Below are 26,901 nucleotides of genomic sequence, written 5' to 3'. Positions count from 1 at the left end.
TTGACCAGGGAAGCAGCTCTTATTGCTCTCAATGAAGTTTGAAGCATGCAGGTTTACAGATTAAGTTTAGAAGCAGAGACCTTGGTATTTGTGTAGATTCTTGACCGATGTCATCTGTAACAGTTTTTGGCAGAGTAAGTAAGACATGACCCTATTTTCAGCAGATAGCACTGGAGCTTTCAGTGATCAGGTCCAGGGTAAGCTGGTTTTCTTCCAGACTACTTCTTAGATGCTTTTTTTCTGCAGGAGGCCTTTCCTGAGACTGGGAAAGTGAACTTTGGATCTTTGGCATCATTTATTAGGATCTTTTGGCATTTTGAAATGGACATTTTGTATGAAAAAAACTTAAAGTATGTTAGTTTTTTTTCCATGAGACAGAACAGATGATTCTGAACACTATTGTTTATTGATTTACAGATATAATGGTATCTAGGTTTTAGCTTATGTATTTTGTGATCAGGATCTTTTGTAGAAACATCCTTCTTAGAAGATGCATTAAAACTCTTTGATGTCAGTCATCTGGAATGCCCAACTTGACCATATATCTGGCATTAAACAAGGATATACAATATGACATGGGAAGTGAGATCACAGAAGTTCATTAAAAAGTAATGAAACTTTTCCTTGGTTGATTTAAAAAGTGGGCTGTAACATGAAAAATTCTATTTACAGAAGCAACTTAATGATTTGAGTGGGGTATTGCATAAAATGCAAGCAGAGTAACTGGATGTGAGAAATTAGTCAATCCACTAGTTTGAGAATGGGATTAGGATTTCAATTGACTGTTCTGTTGGTGTTGACTCACTGTGATCTTACGCAAGTTGGTTAAGTTTTTTATATATCAGCAGCTCAGCCTAAAAATATGCCATTCCTCTTACTTTCTTTGAGTGCCTGCAAGCTTTGACTGTTGCAAATGAAAGGGCAGAAGTACTTTAAAAAATTATAAGAAATTTTCAAATCTTGTCATGTTCTTAAAACACTGTAGTTTTTTCAAGTTGCATTTTCCTGTTTTATTACTGTTTTGTAAAGTCTTTCTCTGCTGTACTGTGGAGAGCTTTACAAAGGGGAAGAATTGACTCTTTGCCTTATTTTACAGTTAAAGCAACTGTTTTGTAAAATACTTAGCAAACACATGAATTAGCAAAAACAAGAATAGGTTTTCTAATCCCCTTTGATTATGGTCATTTTAAGCCTGTTTAACACAGGCATTTTAGTTACCAATATATTTGTGCCAGAACAAACTACTTAGTCTCATCTGACTTAGGGGGAGGGTATTAACTTAACAAATAATCCCTTAGTGGTAATACTGTATTATCACAATAGTAATATTATAGTATTTAATATTAATTTTATATTATTAAAAATGGTAACATCATTCAGATAAAGTGAATGATGACATTGTATTTAACCAGGCAGTTAAAATTCCTAATTAAGAAACACCTCCCCTTTTTCAGAGAAAGTTAGTGTGACAAATAAGTTTTCTGCTCTTGAATTTTGTTGGTAATTGCTGAAGATGATTCTACCTAACCTCACTTGTCTACTCTGACTTTATTGGGTTTTGCCATGAGATAAGTTGCCCCATTCTGAGCTTTTTTTTTCCTTCCGGTGTTGATTTAATGAATCATCCTGACAGCAAAGGAGAAGTGCTTTAACTGGGGATTAAGCCAAACCGGAATGTGATGCTTTTGCTTGAGGGTAAGAGTGACTGCACATTGGGTTAGGGATCGGCTGTTACGCTTTTGTGTCAAACACTCGCATAATGTGCACCAACTTTCAAGTCTGGGCAAGCCCTTAACAATACTTCTTTTGGTTTTAGTACAAATGCTTCCTGTTCAGAAATTGTAGGAAGGCTGGAGTTTGACTTTGCAACATATTACTTGTGAAAACATCAGGGAAAGAAAGGTTGAAGAGGAACAAGTCAGTGGCCTGTAGCTCAGCTTGGCTTGGGAACTTCAAGACTCCTTTCTTTTCCTGGCTGTATTCACTAGGCAAGCTCTGACCATATAGCAATGCTATCAAATGTATTTGGGACCCCTATATGTCTAAAAATAAGACATATTTGTAATATATGTTATTATAGATCAAAAATAGAATATATGTGAGTAAAATAATAAAAAGTCTGTGAATCAATGTACCTGAATAACAACAAATCACATAGCACAACCAATTTGTTATAAAGCTTAGCTGAACTGTATGAACTTGTATGTACTTAGAGTTATTTATAAAGAAAGTAACCACTTCCACATTTTTTCTTCTCTATTATGTTGCCGGCAGTAGAAATCTAATAAATATTTATATACATTACTTAAAAAAGGCAAGTGACTTTCACTAGACCAACTCTTGTGAATTATTTATGATACTGGCTGATGTAACTAAGAGAAGAAAAGATTGACTGTATTTTATACTAAAAAGAGAATAGGCATTAACCTGTGTTTTTATAAGAGTAAAGCCTGAGCATCCTCTTTCATGTATAGAAAATCCAAATATATATGTAAGAGCAGAAGTGATTAACCACAGATAACTTAGCAACTTGCCTGAGTAAAAATGTTTACTCTTCCATAATTTAGTGATTGAAAATGTCAGCATTCAGTAAATGACTGCCAAAATTCTTTTATGTATTTTCTCACTAAATGTTAATTTGACACTTCTTGTTTTCCATAACAAAACATTTATAGAATGAAATGATAACTCACATCACTTCTCCCTTAAGTCTCACAAATTTCAGATCTTGATACTGCAATTGGCCACGTTTATGTAGGTTCTGTAGTTAAAGTATGTGTGCTGTAAAGACTCAAAAGCCCACTGCAGAAATGTTCTCATTTCACACAGCCAGAGTGCTTGCGTTGCTGTGTGCTGCTCGGCACAGGACACTGCACCTGAGCATTGCCATTACACTACTACCCCCTTGTGGTTATTAGCTATAATTTAGTTTTTATAAAAAAGGAATGAATGGTTTTGTTGCTCTCTTTAATTTAAAAGGAAATGATAATTTTTAGAGGGACTCTGTGTTTTTGTTTTGTCTTAATATTTGTTTAAGACGTTAGATGTAGGGTATTGGGAGATTATAAAACTCAGCACGTGTTCTCCTTTACCCATAATAGTGTGATAAAGTGTTACTTCGGAAGTTGCTGTAAGAACTAGCTTTTCCAAAAGTTTTTATGGTTTGATTAGAGAAATAACACCTGGAAATTTCAGGTATAGAACCTAAAATAAAACATAAAATGGAAAGTGTACAAAGAACATTGGCATTAGATTTCATTGGCATCAACTGTTCTGTGTTCAAGTACTAGGCACAGCATTTACTCACAAGGTAGTGTATGAATTGGAAGTGTCTGTGACATTCTGCTATGTAAAAGAGTGGAGTAAAAAATAAGAGCACTCAGAAAGGTACTTAAAAATATTTATTGTTTCCTGTTGTTCCCTAATAATTTCTTGCTGTCACAATGTGCAATAAATTTTTAAATAATTACAATGTATTTTTTGAAACAGTGCAGGAAACTTTTGCTTTGTGGTAATTTGTTGCTTCATAATTATAACTTTCAGAACTTACAAAAGATTAAATAATTCTTGTGCAGGTTAATTATATTCCTTTAAAGTTCAAATTGTCACTGTCATATCTAAATTTAAATTGTATCAGAATTCCTTACCAGTGGTACCAAGTTGGTAGCGGAGCTGTCTTTGTATTATAAACTAATTTCATTATTGGGATTGTGTATTCTCAGCTACATTTGGGTCCCATGGAAAGGTGATATGTGATTCCTTCCTGTAGACAGCTTCCATATTATTTTCATCCTCACTATTAGCACAATTATAGAAAGTAATTTCTGAGATTAATTATAGCCTTTGCCAACCATCAAGATCAGGAGTAACTCTTGAATGTTGCATGAAAAACTTAGCGTCTTGTGGTAATCCAGGGCAGTTTGTGCTGGAGAGGGATTTTATTTCTGTCGGTTTCAAGAATCCGTCTTGATTGTCACTATATACAAAAATGTGGTCATTTATTATATAAATCCTGATTTGCAGATAAAAATGCATGAATCATTCTTTAGAGACAGAAAAAGAATTTTCTGTATTAATATTATCCAACAACTGTTCTGAAATAAACAATGGTTTCCACTTTTTAATTTTTCCCCAGTTTTTACTGGGGAAACCCATTTTTACTCTGTTTGGATTCTGCTCATAGATTATTTCTTTTTCTTACTAGAGAAATGTTAGTGTAATTTTAAAATTTGTTGTATTTTTAGTTGTTTTGTGGAACTTCCTCAGACAACTGGTTAGAACCAGTTTCCAGCTATCCTTAGAACAAGAATATTCTATTTGGCTTATCAGTAAGAGGAGATGTACTTTATATCAGTCTCTTTTTTAATACTGCTGGGGCTTGCTTATCCAGAAAGGTGTACCTCCTCTTGACAATGTAACTTCTCTCTGTATTTCAATATTGATCCTATTTGCTTATTCACAAGGTTTCTAGGCAGGTGAATTAAATTGTAAGATTTCAGGGACAGAGATTTGTCCAATGATAACAAATTTATGCAGAGACTCCGAAGTGTAGTTTTTCTCAATCGCTGATTATTTGTAATGAATATAATTATTCATATGAATAATTCTTGATTACTCATGGCATATGTGAATGGTTACTCTAAATCAGATGATGTAGGCTCACACTGCAAGAGACCCTTGCTGATTTGTGTGTGCTTTTTCCATTGTTAGTGATGCTAGACTTAATAATCTTGTCTTTTTTTCTTCCTTGTCATTGTTTTGTGCTAGTTCTGCTTTAAGAATCCTCTTTCTCATTTCACATATGTATCACACCACCTTTCTCACTCCATTTAAATGTCTTTGTCTTCTTTTGGTATTCAAACAATATTACAACTTTTGTTGTTCCTTAGTTAAAAATGGACATATTACTTCCTCAGGATGTCTTAGGGCATTCTTTTCAGATCTGGATTGTTTAAATCTTCAGGCTATTTGGGATGGTAACTCCTTGTTTTGTACCCTAGACCAATTCAGCCCAATTTTGGTCCAAATATAAATGGCACCAAAAAGATGCTCCAAGGCAGAGCAAGAGCATCCTGCCTTCGTCTTTGGTGTTTAGGGCAGTAGAAAGTAAAACTAGTATAAAACTTGTTTAAAAACACCTACTAACCTGCAAAGAAAACAATTCCTCTCCTCCAGTCACTGTGCTTTATGTGTCAGAATATTTATTTTATGTTTTTCATTAAACTCCCACCCCATTGAAGTTGAGTCTTAAATAGATAAAGGATTGTAAATAATAATAAAAAAGATGGTCTGTATTAGAAATGTAAAAATCACAATATCCCTGATTTTTTCCCAAACTTGGTCAGTCAATTTTTTTACATATAGAAAATTAGTATTTTCATTCTATCAACCTTAAAGGTGTATTTAGAAAACACATGAAGAAAACTTCATCTTTCTCATTCAGAGTTATAACCCAACCAGTTTCTAATGCAGATAAAAAGCAAAAGACCTGGTATCTAGCAGGACCAATTAATTAAATGGGCTTCTGTGGCTCGGTGCTGCTCCAAATAGGTGGGGTGGGCACAAGGAAGATGGAGGAGCTCATTAACCTTCAATAACTAGCCTGCCTCAGGGCTTCTGCTATTCTCATCATCTATTAGCCTGTCAGTGCCTGTCCATGTGTTTTGCTGCAGTGGCTTCTCCTATGAGTTTAAGGTCTTCATTAACTAACAGGTATAATACATTAAACCATGTCTTCCAGGCTCTGTCTTGGCGCTCATGGTGTTGTGTTCACAGGCCATTTACCATACCAGTTAGGGAGAGTGATATATTCCTCCCCTTCTGAGTGTATAGGGCTATATTCTGAAGTGCAAGTGAAAGTTTCTGAGGGTTTAGCAGTTGTGATTTGTAATTTAGAGAGAAGAGTCTGGTGAGCAGTTTTTTTTCTCTTTTGTAGTTAAAATACCTTACGTTTTTGCTGTGTGCTTACGTGTGTGAAAAACCTATCTTGAATGATAGTTTAAAAGCAGCAACTACGTCATGAGGTGAATAATCCTCCACCAGTTTGGGTAATTGTAGAGCAAGTGAGCACCCTTAGAGGCTGCTGCTCAGTGAAGCTTGATGAATGCCCTCTTGGCATCTCTGGGTGCTGTTAACCAGTTTCACTGATTGATAACCTTTCAACTGGCAACTTGAAAATCAGCTACTGTCTGTGGTGTTGAAGGAACACCCTTGCAGTCTCTGCAGGTGATGGATTAATTAATGTTTAAGGTCAGCGCTGCTGATTTGAAACTTGCCTTAGATTGCCTACAATCTAAAAAAAAATCTGTTTTTATTTTTGGTGTTAACTGCTACATCTCTGGAACTGCTAGTGATGGTAGTTTCAGCCCAGACAAGTAATACATATAAGTAGGCAAGTGCAGTTTTCCTTTTGTTTCCCCAGATGAATCAGTGGGGCCAGCATAGCAAGTTACAAAGTGTATTTTGGTTTAATTGTTTGAGAAGCATCTCTTTGATGTTAAAGTAAACACAACAAAAAGAAAGGGGGGGGAGGGAAAAAAAAGATGAATATTAATCGTATTTATTCCCGGACTTCTTGCTAGCGTGAGACCATATCAGGAATCTAGTTGGAAGAACTGAGTGATAGGTTCAGATGACTCAGAAATTGACTGTTGATACGGGTGCTTTGATTTTGTTGTCACCTTTCTCTCATCCAGGTCCTTGTAATCAGCATCTCTATCTACTGTCTGCAAACAGTTATTAAATTCGTAGTATCTTTGTGCAAAGGAGATTTTTGACTAATCATTTTTTCTTAAAATGTTCCACCAAAAGGGATTTTTTTACAAGAAAAGCATTATAAAAAATAACTAGAATTATTTTTTTGGAATTAAGATAGCATAAGACTACAATTACCTAGCCTGTTCTTTGAAGTCTGGCTAATTTGAAGAAGATTGAAGATCATCCTGTAGTTTAAAAATTTTCATCATACAGCTTAGATATGATTAATACATTTTTAATGATTTTAGCTGGGTTTTTTTGGCTTTCTTAGTGTGTGGAGAAAGTCCTGATGTAACTCAGCCTCCAGCACAAGTGTGCAAAGATAATGGGATGCTCTGGCTCAGAAGTTTTGGTGGGTTTAGTGCTGAGGAGCACTTACCCTGCCTTTCTGCTCCAAATTACTGGCCCCAAAACATGTGTGCTCATGCCTCAGTCATTGAAGAATTTAATGATACTATCTCAGCTCAGACTTAACTATTGTTGGCTGCTTGACCTGAAACTTTGAACAGTGGTTGCACCTTCCCTTTCATGACTGCCACAGTGTAGGAGACAGCATGGGCAAAATTTTCTAGGCAAAGTCCTTTAGCTCTTGTCACAGGGGAAGGATAGCAACTGGAGATGTTCCTTAAGTACTTAATGCTTAGAAATTGGATGAATCTCAGAAGTTTATAGTACCTCTATTACACAGAAGTAAGCAATTATGAGGATATAAGTACTTTACATAGAAGAGAGCAGATACCAAAGAGACATGATCAGGAAACAGAAGAGGAAATCTGATTAACCCATACCTATTTTTAAAAAATATTTCCCATGCTTTTCATATTTATGTGAAAAGCCATTAAAATAAATAGGACACTTGATCCGCATTGCAGAGGAGAGTAGAGCTTCTTGCTCATAAATGCCGTTGAAGATAGTACTTTATTGAGAAGTTTCACACAACATAATCATATCTATCTCTAGGGCTATATGCTAAGCCTAATCTTTGTAGTACATTGCAGGATATAAGACTTCCATAACCTACATCCCCTGTGGAAAACCATTTGCAATTCTATATCTTAGTTTTGTTTAAAAGTACTTGTAGGTATAAATTTGGTTTGGTCACTGATTGGTTTATTGTAAAGTAGTTTGGTCAAAAAGCAGAACAACCTTATGGCTCATTTAATAGCTGTATGTTCGTAATATTTTCTCCTGATGAACACTTAGTGTGATTTGAACGAAGTTGGAGTGTACCAAGGGAAGCGTAGTAACAATTGTCCTATCAAGTGTTTTTTTCCTTACAAAGCACTGTGAGTTAGGACCAGCCTTTGGGGTTTGAGTTCATTTCTTGATGTTTTATGTCTGTGTCATTGTCCTACAACAGCGTTTTGAGTGTAAAGGGCAACAAGGAAGGTTTACACAAGGGAATACATTTCAGTGGTGGAGAATCTCCATAACTAAGAGCTTTAAGAACATCTTAGGCAATTGTCTTCTGGGAATAGTCCAAGGATGGCTGACAAAGGCAGATGCAAACTCCATTCAAACAGAAAGGAAAACAGGTAATGTGAAAAGCCAGATTCAGAGCCCCCATTATTCTGTCTAGGGATTCTGTGACTGGAAGCTGGACATGTGAACATTAACTCTGCAGAAGCAATGAATGCAGGCTTATGAGGTGCAGCACCTTTAGTGTTTGTGTGTTTCTGTCTTCGGATGCAGATGTTAGATGAAAGTGGACCAGAAAAAGTTTCAAGCGATAAAATGGAATACCTGAAGAAGATGATAGATAACCTGTTCCTGCAAATCCGTATAAAGTTAGTGTTACCTTGGAGGAAACGTGGACTAAAATATCTTTCTATGCCTCTTCTAGGTCCTTTATGAACCTCTGATTTTGTTAGTAGAGATGGAGCATACATTATTAAACAAAGATTTCAGAATACTTTTGAGCTTTTATTGAAGCTGAAGTAGAATTTGCCTTTTTTAGCTGCCATGAAAAGTAGCTGTTGCATCACTACCTGAAAGTAAGCACACTGTAAAACACATAGATTATCTTACCTTCAAGGTGCCAAATCCTCTTATACAATAGATATGTAAAGTGGCAGGTTTTATAAAACTGAGAATGTATTTATACAGAAAGTACTTTCCTCAACTAAAACACCCCCAAACCTAACAACTTTAGTCAAGTTTTATTCTAGCACACTTATTCCATGTTTCTAGTTTTACTTGGTTTTACACTAGGCCTATTTTTTTAATAGCAATTTAAATTTTTTAAATGGAAAAAATTACCATCAACCAATTTAAAATGGAAAAGGCGAAGTCCGTACTTAACAGCTCAACTTGCCAAAAGGAGACAAGCGAGTGGCTACTACATTTGTTGTGTTTTAGCAATAAGAGCTGTTGAACAGCAAATGGAATGGGAAATGCTACTCTATTGTATGATGCTGGGGTCTTAGAAAAGATATTTTAATGTTCAGGCATGATTTACCTTTGGTATGTCCATGCTGTGCCCAGTTACCTTTTTCTCCATCTGTGCCTAGAAATATGTTTCAGGGGTATCCACTCCCTGATTTTCCCATGAATTGAAGTGAGGCATTGTGTTGTATTCCATAACTCAAGGGCTTAGACATGGAGTAAGAGCTGGAGCCTGTATACAGCCAGAGAAGAGGTTCCTTGATGGGTAGACAAGCATGAGCCACATTGTATAAAACTCCGAGAAGTACTGGTCTGCCCTGTTCTGGTCAGAGATGTTTGTTTCTGGAGAAGAAGCTTTACAGTGTTTTCTGAATGAGAGAAAATAGCATGTACATGAATGAGCCTGGTCACAAAGGGAATGTGAATTCAAAAGTAATTACAGGCTCTTATTTCCTGTCAGTAAACAGAGGGGAAGGGAGAGTCTGTTGTGTGTTATTTTTCTGCTTTCCAGTCTACTTGTCTCAAAAGAGAGAATTTCCTCCACTCGTAATATGAGAATTCTCTTTGCACCAGGGTTGCTGCTAAAGGCTGGGAAGGAAAATATGATTTTACCATGAGAATCACTAGAAACAGCTGAAACCCTGTACTTTATTAAAAGCATGTGGCTGTTTTGGGCAATTCATAGGGTCATAGAATAGTTTGGGTAGGAAGGCACCTTAAAGATCATCTAGTTCCAACCCCCCTGCCTTGGACAGGGACACTTTCCACGAGACGAAGTTGCTCAAAGCCCTGTCCAACCTGGCCTTGAAAACTTCCAGGGATGGGAAATCCACAACTTCCTTGGGCAATATATGCCAGTGACTCACCACCCTCACAGTAAAGAATTTCTTTCTTGTATCTAAACTAAACCTGCCCTGTTTCAGTTTAAAACCATTCCTCCTTGTCCTATCACTACATGCCCATGTCCCTTTTTCATAAGCTCCTTTTAAGTACTAAAATTAGCCAGCACTCTTGTTGTTATAAGCTGTTTCCAAAATTTGTAGTGGTTCAGTAGGTAAACGTTTATACATAGCTGCAAAAGCAAGTGAATGTATCAACATAATGTCTCTTCAAGGTGAGGAAGTATTATTCTTCTGTCTGTTCAGAATAGAGGCGCAATGAATAAGCCACCTACAAGAGGTTACCAAAGACTGTTAGTGGCCTGGAAGTAAACTTCAGGTCTGTTTGGCACAGTACTATATCACAAAGTTTTAATTTTTTCCAAAATACACCAAGCTATAAAATACTTACCTACTAAATTTAATAACTGTAAAAGAATTAAAATATAGTAACTGGAACTAGGATTTTTGGTGCCACTTTGGGCTCCAGATATTGTCTAGAAATGCTAGATTTTCATACAAGAAAATCTGCATTGGGAAGAAAATGTTGTAAGGAATGTTTGTAAGGAATTATAGGAAAAGCAGTCTTGGAAAAAAGGTGTGGTTTTACTACAGGGAATTTCACTTTTAGATTTAATGGAAGGTAGAGTGAAAGACAGAGAGTAGCAATCTGGCTGTTTGAGATAGTCCTACAGTCTTAATAGCAGTCTGCTGCATGGATGAACAAGGTGCTTCTGAAAAAACCTACATAGAAAGGAAGAGTACAAAAGGCAGAAGCACTGACAGGTGTCCCAGAAGGAATTCAGAGAAACAGTCACACAGGGCTGGGGTCAGTGAAGCCAAAGCCCACCTGGAGCAGAATCTGGCAAGGGATGTGAAGGCCAACAAGAAGCTCTTCTATAGGTACATCAGCAGAAGAGGGAAGACTAGGGCAAACTGCTGAATGAGTCAGGGGACTCATTAATCAGGGATGTGGAAAAAGCTAAGATACTCAGTCTTGGTCTTTGCTGTTCAGACCAGCCTTCTGCAATTCCAGGTGCCCAAAAGCAGTGGGAGGTGGAAGGTGAAGAAGGATCAAGTTTGGGAACACTTAAACTGCATTAACACAAGTATCTTGGCCCAAAAATGAGTATCTTGGGCTACATCTCCAAGTCCTAAGGGAACTGCTTGATGGCATTGCAAGGCTATTCTCCATTACCTTTGCAAGACAACTGGGGGAGGCTCTTGAGAACTGAAAGAAAGCAAATATCACTCATGTTCAGATAAAGCAAGAAGAAGGTCCTGTGGAAGTACAGACCAGCCTGCCTCACCTCAGTCCCTTGGAAGCTGATGTAGCAAGAAGTCTTGTGATCAGTGGCACAGGTCAGTCACTACTGGTGTACCCCTCAGGTTGTTAGTGAGGACAGTGCTGTGTAACATCTCCATTAATGGCCAGAATGATAATGCAGAGTGTATATGGACAATACAAACTGAGGAGAAGCGGAGTGGCTGATACAGCAGATGGCTGTGCTGCCATACAGGGAGGGACAGACTGGAGAAAGGGGCCAACAGAAACTTCATGAAGTTAACAAAAGCAACATCCTGCATCTGAGGAGGAAGAATCCCATCCCACTGTACCAATGTACAGGCTGAGGGCTGACTGGTTGGAAAGCAGTGTGACAGCTTGGCAGAGAAAGGCCATGGGGCAATGAAGACCAACTGTGTGCTGGGCTGCATTAGGAGGAGTATTGCCAGCGGGTCAAGGGAGATGACCCTCCGCTCAGCCCTGGTGAGGCCACACGTGGAGTGCTGCATGCAGTTCTGGGCAGCTCAGTACGAGAGAGACATGGACATGCTGGAAGGAGTACAGTGACAGGCCATGAAGGTGATTAAAAGACTGGAGCATCTTTGATATGGTGGGAGTTTGAGAGAGCTGCGACTGCTTATCCTGGAGAAGAGAAGGCTGAGGGGGATCATATGAATATGTACAAATATCTGAGGAGTGTAAAGAGAACAGCCAGATGCAGTGGTGCCCAGTGAGAGGACAAGAGGCAATGGGCACAAACTGAAATACAGAAAATACCCTTTAAACACAAGAAAAAACCTATTTTTGACTTTTTTATTTTCCTCCCTATTTTAAGGGTGATCAAACACTCAAACAGGTTGCCTAGGGAATTTGTGGAGTCTCCATCCTTGGATATACCCCAGATTCTACTGGATATAGGTAGCCATGGCTGAACTGCTCTAGGTGACTGCTTTGTGAGGTGGGCTGGACTAGATGGATCTCCTAAGATAGCTTCCAACCTCAACTGTTCTGTGATTCTGCAGCAACTATGCTCCTTAATTGTGAATATATTTAATCTGAACCTGCAGTACCAGTATGAGTTACATATTATAAGTATTTAAAAATTTCTCTGTTATTCCTTGTCTCAAAATGCAGTTTTTTGTCCTGCAGCTTTGTTTACAGTTCTGTGCTTTTCAACGTTCTTTCTTGTAATTCTGGTCTATAAGGATAGGGATTGGGAAGTTTTCTTTAGCTCCATTTTTATTACTTCTGAAGTTCCCATCTTTCAAAAAGCCATTTATGAACATTTTTGATTAAAATGAAATGCCACCTCTAGTAAGATGCTCAATAAAACACTAAGAAATCACAGCCAGACTCATGTGGAGGAGAATAAAGAAGGTATTTTTTTCAGTGTAGAGATCGTAGAACCCACAGTAACTGATTTGCCTCAGGTCATGCCTAAAACCTGCAGTCAAGCTGGGAATAGATTTCCAGCCTCTGGAATAGCTGTCCTATATTTCTGCTTCCTCTAAATAGTTTTGATGATAATCAAAAGGATTTTTCACAGTCTATAAACAATTAGCTCTTCTAAGTGCTTGTTGCTGTACATTCTTTTGCTGTACATGTTTTTTTTTCTATGTTGGGTATTTCACTAGTATAATTTTACTGTCATCACTCAAATTAGATTTCCAGCCTTCTCACTTAAAGATGAATTTTTTGGTAGTGGGAAATACATTAATAAGTGAGAGATCCTTACATTTGAGTTATTATGGAATTAAAGGTTTTATTGACTTAGCTATTCTTGAAGTAGAGTATTAAGCTAAGACTGTTACTGGGAAAATACTAGAAATGTAATTCAAAGCATGATTAATTTGTGTCCAGGATTTTATTTGCCATACAGTAAACCAAAATTAGGGCCAGTATAGACTTCCAGTGTAGTGCAACCACTGAATTAGATTAAAGCATGTAGTCTCTGTATCTGTGGAAATCAGAAACACTATAAAAATTCAGGAATGCTTGGATATTCTGTTAATAAATTTTCCTGTTTCTAATTCTAAATATATCAGGATTTTGCAGATCACAGGGCTATAGCATCTGTGAAACTTGTGTCAATTTGTCTCTATAGACTTGAGTATTGAGTAAAATACCAACTGCAATGACCAATCACTGTCTAACAGTGACTGGTCATTTAGAAAAGGTTAAGGAGTGAATGGATGGGATGGTGTTTTCACATTTGTCATCAAAATCAGTTAGACTTAGTTGATTTAAATCTCTCTAGTCAGAGCATGTGTAATTTAAACACAACAACTATTGAAGCTCCAAATGGTAGCTGTGAAATACTGCTCTAAGTTAGCTGAGTTGTGTAATAACACCAAGACTCTTAAATCTTGGGCACCAAGTCACAGTCCTGTGAAGTGTTTTATCCTTTTCCAGTGTATTGCAGCTGTTTCATGCCCTGATTAATGAGAACAGAGAGTGAGATCAACATGTTGTACATGAATGGAAGTTAAGAGTTTAAATACTTGAACTGCAGATAAAGTTTCTTCTCCGTACATACAATCTAGTATCGATTTATATCCAAAATAGGGGTTTTGTTTCTTTGTTTATTTTTTCCTAGTGTAATGTTTTATCCTAATATGGAAATATGTTATTCATTTTTGATAAGTGCTACAACCTCTATTTTTAAATCACTCTGCTTATTGAACTTGACCTTGCTACAAAGATATTTTTATTATGGCAATTTATCTGCAATTTCATTTTTACTTCATGTCTTACTACATTAGCATATATTGCAATTACAGGAAGCCAAAAGCTTTTTTTTTATTATATATTTTAACAATAGTAATGCAAAATCTGTTTCCTCAGCATAGGCTGGGAGGGAACATGAAGGGAGAATGAGGTTGAGGAAGAAGTGCACTGCATAAGCTGTATAATTGCATTTATTTGTACTACAGTTTCAGTTATGCTAGAGTCCATCCACATGTGGACTATAAGAATAACTTTGGAAAAACATATTTTATTATCACAGAGAAATGGTTACGCTTAATCACGGGTGGTGGGGAGTGTGTGGGGGGGTGTGGCTGGCTTTCATTCTGAGATATCGGAAAGCTGTTTTCTCAAATCTAGATAGTCTGGTTTGTTTCTTTAATGGGACAGGGATAATTCTTATCAACCATGACAGACTGAGCACATGCAACTTGCTACATTTTGTGATTTCTCTGTCACTAATGTAACCTGTAGGATGTGTTAACAGCAGCAGCCTGGGGCGTCTCAGTTGAGGCAAGCATGGTGCTTTAGGTACCTCATGATACAGCTCCACTGAGCTACCATTTCTTGATAGTACTTCTTTTTCTTAAGGTTTTCTTGAAATTAAAGCAATGTTCATATTGATTTTTAACTTTATTTTGACGACTTTAGCTGTATAAATTCATAGGTTCTTTGTTTGGTTTTAATTTTCAGATGTTAGCCTCCTTTCATTATGAACAGGAATCTTCAATAAAAATGTGATCTTGCGCTGAGCAGCTGATGAAGTTTTTATTCTTGGTAGTTAAAAATCTATTTTTATTTTGGCATAACTAATGAAAAATCTGTCAGCATAAGTGACAATAGTGGAAGCTGCTGTACAGAGATTGTCAAGAAAATCACAAGCTTGGAGTTCCTGAATCATAATTTTAAGAATTTGAAGAGCTTCTTTGCTGTGATCTTATCCTTTTTGTACCCCTGTTGGAAAATGATCCTGCCAACCTGCTAGCTATCTTTAATCTTTTAAGTATTTATGAACATTTTAGTCTCAGCATGAGCATCTGTTGTAAGGTGATCTTAAAATTCTTCTTCACCCTCTTAATTTCCTGTTTACATTTGACTGCACTGTTTTATGGTCTTTCCTGTTACCATTTTCATCCTGCTCACTTTCAGAAATTTCCTCATGTTGTTTTTCTCACTCTCCTGACACATTTTGAGCAGAATGTCCACTTATATACATGAAAAGGGACACAGGGAAGAGCTTTATCTTTAATCATTCAGTGGTTTAGTTTGCTGTTGTCAATAATGGGTCCATAATCAGTTTACTGTTTTTTAAATTCAGAATATTTTATCCTTTCTTTGGGTCTTTCAAGCAGCAGCAAAAGTAGAAAATTTGTCTTTTGCAGAAATGTGGGACTTTATAAAGTGAGTGAATTAGGTGTAAGGCAAGTTGGTTGCCTTTGAAATGAAAACTGTTAGTTTTGAATTTTCAAGTGTTATATACTGGATATTTTAAAATCTGCTGATATGTTAGCTCTCATTTTTAGTAATCAGAATACCCACAAATCCATTTTTTTTGTCATGTAGATTTTGGAGATGTAGAGTTGCATTCAACATTCTTCCATAATTGAACACATGTGTACACTTTCTTAATTTTATGAAAAGTTACTTTTATAATTAGATTTCTTCAGGAAAATATGCCACTGTGGAGCACTGTGATGTTGTGATTGTAACATTGTCAATCATTTTCCTTTATTAATGGCTAAAGTAGTAAAGATTGTTAGTAATTTTGTAATAGTTATTCTATTCTATTCTACTCTCTTCTAATTATAGTCCCATCCTTCTAGAGGGACCTTGTATTACTAGATGATACAAAATGCGGTATAGGGAGTTTAGAGATTTTGGCAAGCTGATGAGAGGTGATTCTGTAAAAAGTGAGAAGTAGAGTGGGATTGTGAGATCAGCACTTCTTTTTTCTCCTAAATTACAATAGGAATGTAGTTAATATAATTGGAGTGATTATTGCTTATGCTTCAGATTTAATGTCCAGTTGAGATTAATTATAAAAAAGTTTCTCAGAACAGTGAGATCTTGGAGCACTGTCTTAATTGCCATTGGGAGAAGAAAAGGAACTGATTGATTTCTTAAGGTGTGGTTGTAGCCTGATCAATGCTTTTGAATATGACCTTTTGAATTTGTTTGTAGTCAATAATGTGGACCCAAATTCAACAATCTAAGAAGTCCCTTCCAATCCCAAATTACTGGAAGTGCTTTAACTTGGTTATAGACTTGGGAGAACGGTCTGTGAAGACCGTTCCACAGTTTCTGCAGATTCCTCTCCTGAAACTACCTGGCAGCATATTAAAAACAGCATTCTGCAATCCTCCGAAGAATCCTTAGGGTTCTCCCTCAAGAAGAACAAGGACTGGTTTGATGAAAACAATCAAGAAATCCAGGACTTGTTGAGGAAGAAGAGAACCGCCCACCAAGCACACCTTGCACTGCCATCCTGTCACGCAAGAAAAACAGCCTTTCGTCTCGCATGCAGCAAGCTCCAACAGAAACTCCGTGACATCCAGAACAAGTGGTGGATCGATCTAGCTGTAAAAACTCAATTATGCGCAGATATGGGTGATCACAAAGGTTTCTATGAAGCCTTGAAGACAGCATACGGGCCTACATACCAGGTACAAAGCCCTCTACTCAGTGCTGATGGCCAAACGCTTCTAACAGATAAAACCTCCATTCTGAATCGATGGTCTGAACACTTTCAAACTCTTTTCAGTACCAACCGTGTGGTCCAAGACTCAGCAATTCAGTCCATCACACAACAACCAGTAAAGTATGAATTGGATACAGCCCCCACTTTAGAAGAAACCCTCAAGGCCATACAGCAGGTAAAAATCGGCAAGGCAGCTGGGGTTGATGGAATTCCACCTGAAGTCTGGAAACATGGGGGCCTTGCACTCCACACCAAATTTCACGAGTTTGTGGTGCGCTGCTGGGAGCTCGGTGAACTACCATCAGACCTTCGTGATGCAGTCATCATCACTTTGTATAAGAAGAAAGGTATTAAATCTGACTGCTCAAACTACCGTGGTATTACTCTGCTCTCCATTGCTGGCAAAATCCTGGCAAGAATACTCTTGAACAGACTAATACCCACTATAGCTGAAGGGATCCTACCTGAAAGTCAGTGTGGTTTCAGAGCCAACAGAAGCACCACAGACATGGTATTTGTTCTCAGACAACTGCAAGAGAAATGTAGGGAACAGAACAAAGGTCTTTATGTAACCTTTGTCGACCTCACCAAGGCTTTTGATACTGTGAGCAGAAAAGGTCTATGGCAGATTTTGGAACGTTTAGGTTGTCCCCCCAAGTTCCTTAAAATGATCATCTCACTTCATGAGGATCAGCACGGCCAAGTCAGGTATGGCAACACACTTTCTGAGCCCTTTTTAATTAAGAATGGTGTGAAACAAGGCTGCGTTCTCGCTCCTACCTTATTCACAATCTTTTTTAGCATGATGCTCCAAAGGGCCACAGCAGACCTCGATGATCAGGACGGTATCTACATTCGATATCGTACTGATGGAAGCCTGTTCAATCTAAGGCGTCTGAAGGCCCACACCAAGACCCTAAACCATCTTGTCCGGGAGCTGCTTTATGCTGATGATGCCGCCCTTGTTGCCCACACAGAAGCAGCTCTGCAACGTTTAACATCCTGCTTTGCAGATGCTGCTGAGCTCTTTGGGCTGGAAGTCAGCCTAAAGAAGACAGAAGTTCTCCATCAACCTGCACCTCAGGAAGTCTTCCATCATCCCCATATCACCATTGGCGAATCAGAGCTCAAATCAGTCCAGCAGTTTAATTACCTAGGTAGCCTCATCTCCTCGGATGGCAAGATTGACAGGGAGATAGACAACAGGTTGGCAAAGGCATACAGTGCTTTCGGAAAACTCCACAAAAGAGTATGGCGTAATAAACACTTGAAGAAAAGCACCAAGATCAGTGTTTACAAAGCCATAGTGTTGTCTACTCTCTTGTATGGTTCCGAATCATGGGTCATCTACCGCCACCACCTGCGTCTCCTCGAACGCTTCCATCAGCACTGCCTCCGTACAATCTTAAACATCCACTGGTCAGATTATGTGACCAATACATCTGTTCTTGAGCAAGCAGCAGTCACAAGTGTAGAGGCCATGCTGATGAGAACACAGCTGCGATGGGCAGGGCACGTCTCAAGGATGAAGGACCACCGCCTCCCTAAGATCTTGCTCTATGGTGAACTTGCCGCTGGCTGCCGCAAGAGAGGAGCCCCGAAGAAAAGATACAAGGACTCCCTGAAACAACATCTCAGCCTTGGCCATATTGATCACCATAATTGGTCTACTCTGGCCTCAAATCGGGAGGCTTGGAGACACAGCATCTATAACGCAGCGGAAGCCTTTGAGAACACACGCAGGATCTCTCTCGAGGAGAAAAGGCAACGCAGGAAGAACCGTGTCTTGCTGAATACTTCATCTAAGGAGTCTTTCTGTTGTGCCTTTTGCAACCGGATATGTCTATCACGTATTGGCCTCATAAGTCACCAACGTGCCTGTAACAAATGTGGATAAAGCCTTCCCAAATCTTCGTTCGCGAAGCCCAGCCATGAGACTTGGGAGAGCATTATTAACAGATTACCTTATAACTCAATTGGCAGATGGAATTTTCAACTTCATTTTAAAGTCTAAATAAAGTTAATTAAGGATATTTGGCTAAAGCTTTGTGCTCAATTTTAATGCCTGCAGCCATGGAATTGTCTGCTTAAGATGTCCAAACTCAGCTCAATATAGTTATTGGTGGTAAAATGTAAACTTCAGATGTATACTTCTTGAAGTGCTTACACTTCTTGGGTAAATGTTTACCAGTCTAGTATTTTTTGAAAATTTTGATAAAAAAATAAATTCTGTAGAGCCTGCATGGTTATTTACTGCCAGCTTTAGGAAGTTAATTTTAAATGGCTGATTTGCAAAATAGATTTAATTTTGAAGTTATTGGTTTGATATTAGGGATATGGGTGTTTAATGGACAAGTAGAAACAGAAAATGGTTTATATAGGCATGAAAATGACATGAAAGAGTTAACTAATTCTTTAGTGAGTAATAGTGCAAGGTTTGGGGTGATTTATGTTCTTGGAACAGAGTTTATAATACCAGAAAGTATTCAGCATAATATATGTTCTGTGTATCCTAATACACATAGTGTGTTTTAGGGAATGTCGATTTCCTTCCATTTTGGAAATTTTTCCAGTAAGTCAGCGCCTGCCATGAATGAGGAGTACCGATTCCTTGGAACTGCATTTCTCTGGTCTTAACATCTTCTGACCCTTAATAAACACACAAGTCATCTATTCCCATCCCATGTGATGAGCTTCTGAAATCTCAGAGAGTGATGTGAAGCACAGGTGCTACATGGCTACAATAGGCAGCTTTGAATAAGCACTTGTATTCACTAACTGATTAAATCTATTTATATAATGTAAAGCTATCTTAGAGTCTGGTCAGAAAATTGCAAACTGTCTTAAGATGGTGTGTGGTGAGCAAACCTTTTCCCCTTAGCTAGAGCAGGAGGGCTGTCTGAATGCACTGATCCAGATTGCTGGCACGTGAAGCAAACTGATAAATTTGAACTTTCAGCTGTGATGTTTGATCTGAGAGGGTTGCTTTTTTGAGAGCATTTATTCAATAGCTTTGTGATCGTTGGACCATATTCTTAGTTTGTGACGTTAGGACTATCTAAATGAAGGGTGCAATCTGGGTACATAACAGGAACGTTTCTCATTTCAAGGAAATGGTAGGAACATTAAAGTGCTTTCTGCTTTTTCTGTGTTTTCATTATTTAATGCAAGGCATTAAAGTTACGGAGAACGTGACATCTGATAACGGAAGAAGATGTTTATGAGCTTTAGGTCAGGTCTTGATTAAGTTTCTAAAAGATGTATGATAACTTCAAATGATATTTATATCACATTGTCTAGAAATTGTATTATAAGACTCTCATTACATTATTACACAAAAAATTGGAAATATTCTGAAAAAAGTAATTTTGGAATATAATATAAAAATGTACTTGCTTTTTCTCATACCTTTTGTGTGCTTCAAAACTGAAGAAAATCTATTTTGAGACTCGTGCAATTAGTATGCTGTGTCATGTCATTTTGTCTGATTAAGTGGAGAATTTCTGTAATTGCTTGGATGAATCCCACACACACTGGTGAAAGCAGCATACACATTTAAAGTATACTAATATGTCTCTTACTCATTTCAAAAATGGGCTTTATATGAGCAGGGTTCAGTCTGCAGTGGAAAGATTAGGATCGGCGAATCATTTTTTGCCTAAAAATATTTGCATGGTAAAAATATCCCTAGCTGTCACTGCTCTTGCACTTCCCATATAATAATTATCCATAATGGTAAGCTGATTTCATGCTGAAGGCTGTAGTTAGCAATGCACTTGAAGTCATGCATGACTTGCATAATACTGGATCGTTCCCTCTGTTTAAAAGGTGTAATTCATGTGCTTGAGTCAGACACACATTTAAGTACCTTGTTGAATTATTGGCTATGTGGAAATTGTTTTTCTCCTCAGTATAATCAAATTTGGAACTGGAAATTACCTTCTGTACATGCCTTTAGCATTTTTTTTCTGAGTTGTGCCAACATCAGTTATTGATCACTTCAATATTTGTGAGTTTGCAACTATCCAGGCAATTGAATTATTTTGTATTCATCTTTATGTGCCTCTCAACTACCTTTTCTGTTTACATTTAAAATTAGCATTTTGCCAACGTTGTTATTGTTTAAAGAATAGCAATGCAAAATGTGGTTGTCCAGAGAATTAGTCTCAATTTAATGTGAATAAATACAAGTTTAAATGTTATATGAGGTGTAACATAAATTTTGAAAAGTGTAATTTTAATCTATATATGTAGCTATTTCTATATGTATTTATCTTGTCTTCTGTATTTTAATATTTTCCAGACAAGTATAAAAGAAGGATTACTACTGAAGCAAACCAGCTCTTTTCAAAGGTGGAAAAAGCGTTATTTCAAACTTCGAGGTCGTACACTTTATTATGCTAAGGATTCAAAGGTAATTGTATGTTGTTAGTATCTAATACCATACACATGTAACTTAATTTTGTTTAGATTTGTAAGTCCAATAATGACAATAATAAGCAATCTTAAATTAACCTTACTAAGGGATGTTGGTGGTTTCTGTTGTTTTTTTTTAAAATGAACTTTAGCACAGTAATTTTAACCTTTTTGGCTATTCAGACAAATAATAAACTTATTTTAAGGAGTTGGGGATTCTTTTGGGGGAATGGCTCTCAGAAAGTTAAAAAAGTAAAAACTGCATAATGCTTAGAAATTATCCCTCAAACTGAATTCTATTAAATCTTCTAGTCTGATACCCATATTACTGTTGAAGGGATAAAAATAGTTATGTGAAACCAAGATAGGCTAATTTTCTGCCAAAACTGATATATAAGGGAAAAAGCTGTTTCCCATCAATTGAATTTTATTTGATGGGAAAATTGGAGGTGAGCAGAGGGGAATACTTGTCTTTTTTTTTGAAAGGCATTTCCTCCCTCCCCTCAAGGCCAGGACTGAAGCATTTTGGCTTGTTGGGCTGACTCAGATTGTGCTGTTCCATTGCAGTGGGTATTACTTCCCTTTACTCTGTGGGGTTGGAGCACCTCATGAGAGCTGTAGGTGAGGTGCTTCAGGTCTCTGTCATCTTCTATAGCCTGGCCTTCTCAATAAAACTCTTTCTGAGGCATAGAGATCTCTCTTTCTAGGACTACAGGACTGTAATTGCATGCTGCACAGTTGTGTGTCTGTAATGAATCAAAAAAAGTATCATCATTCCAGTGAGTCCAGTGCTGAAGTTACCTCTGTTGTCTCACCTCTCTGCACTTGGTGCTACCACAAGCAGTTTATATAGAGAATAAACATGGCAGATAAGAGCTTTGAGAAGGGCAACGTCAACTCACAATATGATGCTGAGCTGTTCTGAAAATGTGAGCCTACACTGTTAGATAAGGAATATGGGCTATTTGCACACTGTAGGTCTACGTTCTTGCTATTTTGGGAGCCATGGAACTGTTGGAGTGTGTCCAGAGAAGGGTCTTGAAGATGATCAGAGTGCTGGAGCACTTCTCTTATGAAGACAGGCTGAAATAGCTGGGGTTATTCAGCCTGGAGAAGAGCAGGCTCTGGGCACCTTGTAGCAGACTTCCAGTACCTACAGGGGCTACAAGAGAACTGGGACTTTTGAAAAGTGCATGTAGTGATAGGACAAGGGAGAGAATGGCTTTAAACTGAAAGAGGAGAGATTTGGATATTAGATTCAAGGAAGAAATTCTTGACAGTGAGGTTGGTGAGACACTGGAACAGGTTGCCCAGAGAAGGTGTGGTTGCCCTATCCTTGCAAGTGTTCAAGGCCAGGTTGGATGGGCCTTTGAGCACCCTGGACCATGGCAGGGAGGCTTGGAACTAGATAATCTTTAAGGTCCCTTCCAGCCAAAACCATTCTGTGATTCTATAACAAAGATGAGAAAAGAAGGTGTTATGAGTAAGCAATACTCATTACAATAAAGTGCAAATACTCTGTAAGGTTGAATCCAGACGTGCTGGAACTCCCCCAGCATGGATTCTCCCTCGCATGGCATGGAAGATGAAAAATATCATAGGGCTAAAAAAAGAAGCATTTTTGTTCGTGTTCCCTTCTATGCTTCAAAATCCATCATGCACATAACAGAACCTAATTAATACTTTGCCAGAGGCTGAGGTGTTTACATTAGACATGTATTTATCTTACTGGAACATCAAACAAAGGAGTGGAAGGGATCTCTTCAGGCCCTTGAGCTCCATTTTCTGGTATGGGTACTGTATCATAGGTTTCTTCAGGAATTTAGAGTTCCATCCTAATACTGATGAATTAATTCATGTTTTACTAAGTGTGAATCTCATTCCTCTGACACCACATTTATGCTACACAGTAGAGACCCTAAAGCCGCATCTTTTTAAAAAAACCCTTCTGTTAAAAGAGATTTTACAATATAATTTTGGAGCCATTTTTTCATGCTCTCATGTACCCTTAGATAGCAAATAGGACTGTATTTAGGGGCCAGCTATGAAGGATATCAAATCATCAGTGTGTTCTATTTTTTCACTGTGGGGTTTTTTCTATTTTTATTTTCTAACTGGAATGGATACAATGGAATTAAAGCACATATTGTGAGCATACCTGGAAGTGGACTCAGACTTAATTTAATGCTTCTATGTTCTTTACCATTCACAGTCTCTAATATTTGATGAAGTTGACCTGTCAGATGCCAGCGTAGCTGAATCGAGCACAAAAAATGTCAACAACAGCTTCACGGTATGGAACAATTTTAATACTGTTCTTGAAAACTGTGGATAGACTGTTACTAAGAAGATCAAGAATCCTCTCAATTGCTTATTTTCCTCCATTTGGAAATAAAATGTCTTTTATTTGGAAATACTATAATGTATGAGAACAGTATCACATCAACTATAGAACATTTTATTTCAGTGATTTTTTAGCAGAAGTGTCAGATAACAGTTGCTTCAAAAGATGATGGTATAAGGAACTAAAAATACAGCAAGATTCAGTATTAGTACTTTTATAGTACTTACTAGTACAGCTTGGGTTTGTGATGTCATTTTTCTTTGAGGTGACATGCTGAATTAAATCAAATGTAATTGTGTTTTTGTTTTAATTTCTTATCATAACTTTTTTGATTTTCTGTCATATTGAAGTGTATTTTATTTTTTTCATTGTCAATCAAAGCCCTGTGTATTTCCAAGTCATGTGGAAAAGCTGTCCTTACAGTCATGCCTTGATTCTGATACTGGTGTAAAAAACATAGTGTTCATAAATTCCTGTTTCTGTAAGTTTACAGGTGTGTTTTACATTTATTGTTCAACTGCTTGATTAGAACTAAGTGATAAAGTCTGACAAAGTTGATTCTCAGGTAAGCTGATTCTTAACCTCTGGAAAAGTAAATTTTTTGAACAAGAATTAGTTATGAAGAACACCATGGGTAAAGTTGACCTTCTGAAGGTCTTGACTTGTCCCACTGACTGCAATGGCATCCTTTTTCTTAACCTGCATATCCCATTGTTCTCTATTAAAGTGTTGATTTTCCATTTTCCTGAGAATTTTGATTCCACAGGTGGTCTATATTACCAGTCTTACTTTTTCTTCTCTAAGGCAGTCGAACACAAGCCTCATGAAAGCTTTGTAGGTCTTCCTTATTCTAGTACCTCCCAGGCAGCTACTGAAGTATTAAGAACACTTCAAAGACGTACTTGTGTTCACCTGGACAGTCTGGCTTGTTGTATAAATCTAAGCTTCTTTACTGATCAAGAATGCAGTTAAAAAGAGTACTTTGACCCAAGGCCTCAGATCAGGTGGTGGCTGTGTAAGGTACCAGCTTGCTTTTGTAAAGGTTGTTGTCTAGAAGCTCTGTTCTTCAGAAATGTGCCATGTTTGGGGGTTTTTCCCCTGTTCTCTTTTTCCTTGTACAATGTTTGGTGTTTTGGTATTGTTTGTAATCCTTCGGTATCTCATTCTTCATCAAAAACATGATTCTAGTATCTAGACTTCTGGAGAAGACAGTAGTGAAAAAAGAAATCTCAGGGGCTACAGCTTTAACAGCTGACATTGTTTATTTTCATGTCCTGGGTAATTTAGGGCAAACAGTGTTTTCTCTAAGGAGTCTACAAATTCATTTTGAAAAATTATTTGGATTTAAAGTTCTCCTGTATTGAAGAGTCATCTGATTCGACTGTGAAATATGGTAATAGTCGTCATCTTGCTTAATCTTTTGGTATCTTCCTTTGTGTTTGCCTAACCCAGTATCCCAGCAACATAGTTCCATGAAGTACGACATCTCTGACCTTGCCTGCACTGGGTTGGAGTCGGGATTGGAAGTGCAGTGGGTGGTTAGTTGTCCAGCAATACTCCTTATAAATAAAAAGAAACATTTCTTTTTACTTTTTATTTTCTTCCATCTTAAAAAGATAATCTTTGCCTTTCTTAAAATTATGAGTTTTTTTTAATTTATGTTCTAGATACTCTGTTAGCTTTCTCTTTGTTAAAAAGCAAAAATTAAACCCTTAACTTTAGCCTTATCTAGTTAATGTCCCCTCTTGTTTCTTTGTCCCAAGAGAGAATATTTTTAACACAAACTGATGTAGATGGAATATACACCAAATGACCATTTTTCCAGGAAAATACACCTTTAAATATTTTTATTAAATTTTTTTTTAACAAATCCTTTTGTCATGTCATTTAAGTCCCCCCCACTCCCCTCTATTTCCTACCCCCAGCTTGTAGAAGTTACTGGTTTGCCCTCTTTTTGCCCTTTCTAGTTTGTCTGTTCGGAGGCAGAGGGGTGCGTGTCAAGATTTTCCATACTCTTTTATGGATAAAACTCAAGCCCTAAAATTAGTCATAACACACAGATTTAAGGTTGAGTTTATTTGTAATGCACAAGTTCGCAGAATATTTTATGTAACTAAATATCACTGTTTATTCACCAGAATTACTTTTCCTTTCTTTCTGCAAACAAGTTGAGGTTAAGGGGAAAGCTGAGGTAAATAAATATCTGCCGATTAAAATGAGGAGCTGGTAAACTTAGATCATCTGTTTAATTTTTTTCTTTATTGCTGATGATGTTACTTTTCAATGAACAATCAGCTCACTTCTAGCAATTAGCTTCTAGTGCACAATCGTGCACTGGAATGCCTTTTAAGAGATTATAGGTGTTTTGTAGTTCTGAGCATCCTCACATAGAGGTTATTAAATAGAACAAAAGGTGTCCCTTGACTTCAGAGTCTTTACATGACACTCAAGGCCAGATTCTTCGTACTGCCTTGTTAGGTGCCAGTCTCCCAAGTCTATGAGAAGAGAAAAAGATAACTTTTAGCTTAAGTTTCTACCTTTGCCTTGTGTTTGATGTTGAGGAACTGATGCACATTAACAAGGAAAAGAAAATCTGTAGGTGTTAACCATGATGCCTTTCAGTTGTTGAGCCCACGTGATTCTATAAAATGCCCTGGGTTATTATAAATCTATCCTAGAGTCTCAAGTTAAATGCACAGGCATCATGTGACAGCAGCTGTATTTAATCCATCCGAAGTCTTGTTTGAAACATTTAAGTCAGTTATGGGTTTTTTGGTGGTAAATGTGATGGAAAATAATAATTTTATGGTAGAAATACTGGCTTTGAGGCACTGCTTTGTACAGCTGGCTTTAGACATTTGATTTGGGTTAGGTCAACTTTTAGTGCATCTAAGAATTACCTAAAGCCACAGACACTCATTTTCTTACTATATGTGTATTCAGAAAAGTGAAAATTCTGGCTAGATTAATTCTGTTATTTAATTGCATCTGAGAGTAAAAGAGGAAATAATTTCACTGTCATTCTGGAAGGTGCCCTCCAGGAATATGATAATTAACATACTGTAATGATACTCAGGATGGGGATTCAGCTTCCTCTGACTTCAGTGTGGGACTTGATGGGTTCAAAGACTCCTAAATTTAGGTATCTAAGATAAGATTAATAGTTCTTTAAAGCATATTTCTCTAATTGCTAGACTCCACTGATTAGTAACTAACTCTCCCTTAGCTACAATAGGAGCTTTGTCATCCAGGGCACCTAAAATGTAGAACCTTGCTTTCAGCTTTCTGAATTAGGTGCTGAATCAAGGGCTTTTTGTTGAATATGCATCTTCTGAAAGTTGTCATCTTGAGAGGGAGGAAGCTGCAGTAGGCAGATCTGCTGTCCTGGAAAACC

General features: G+C 37.4%; 1 protein-coding gene across 2 annotated transcripts in view; it reads left to right on the top strand.

The window, feature by feature from the left end:
- The window catches only part of DGKH (diacylglycerol kinase eta), a 157,452-nt gene that overhangs the window by 64,622 nt on the left and 65,929 nt on the right, over positions 1 to 26,901 (top strand). For both annotated transcript variants that reach the window (XM_032678409.1, XM_032678408.1), the window contains exons 3-4: positions 21,051 to 21,161; positions 23,376 to 23,456. In XM_032678409.1, the coding sequence (XP_032534300.1) occupies positions 21,051 to 21,161; positions 23,376 to 23,456 (192 nt within the window). The remainder of the gene's footprint in view (positions 1 to 21,050; positions 21,162 to 23,375; positions 23,457 to 26,901) is intronic.

Source organism: Chiroxiphia lanceolata, chromosome 2 (genome assembly GCF_009829145.1).
Source record: "Chiroxiphia lanceolata isolate bChiLan1 chromosome 2, bChiLan1.pri, whole genome shotgun sequence".
NCBI classification, from domain to species: Eukaryota; Metazoa; Chordata; class Aves; order Passeriformes; family Pipridae; genus Chiroxiphia; species Chiroxiphia lanceolata.
The sequence above is the reverse complement of the archived record's forward strand: the minus strand, read 5'-3'. Positions and strand labels throughout refer to the sequence as shown.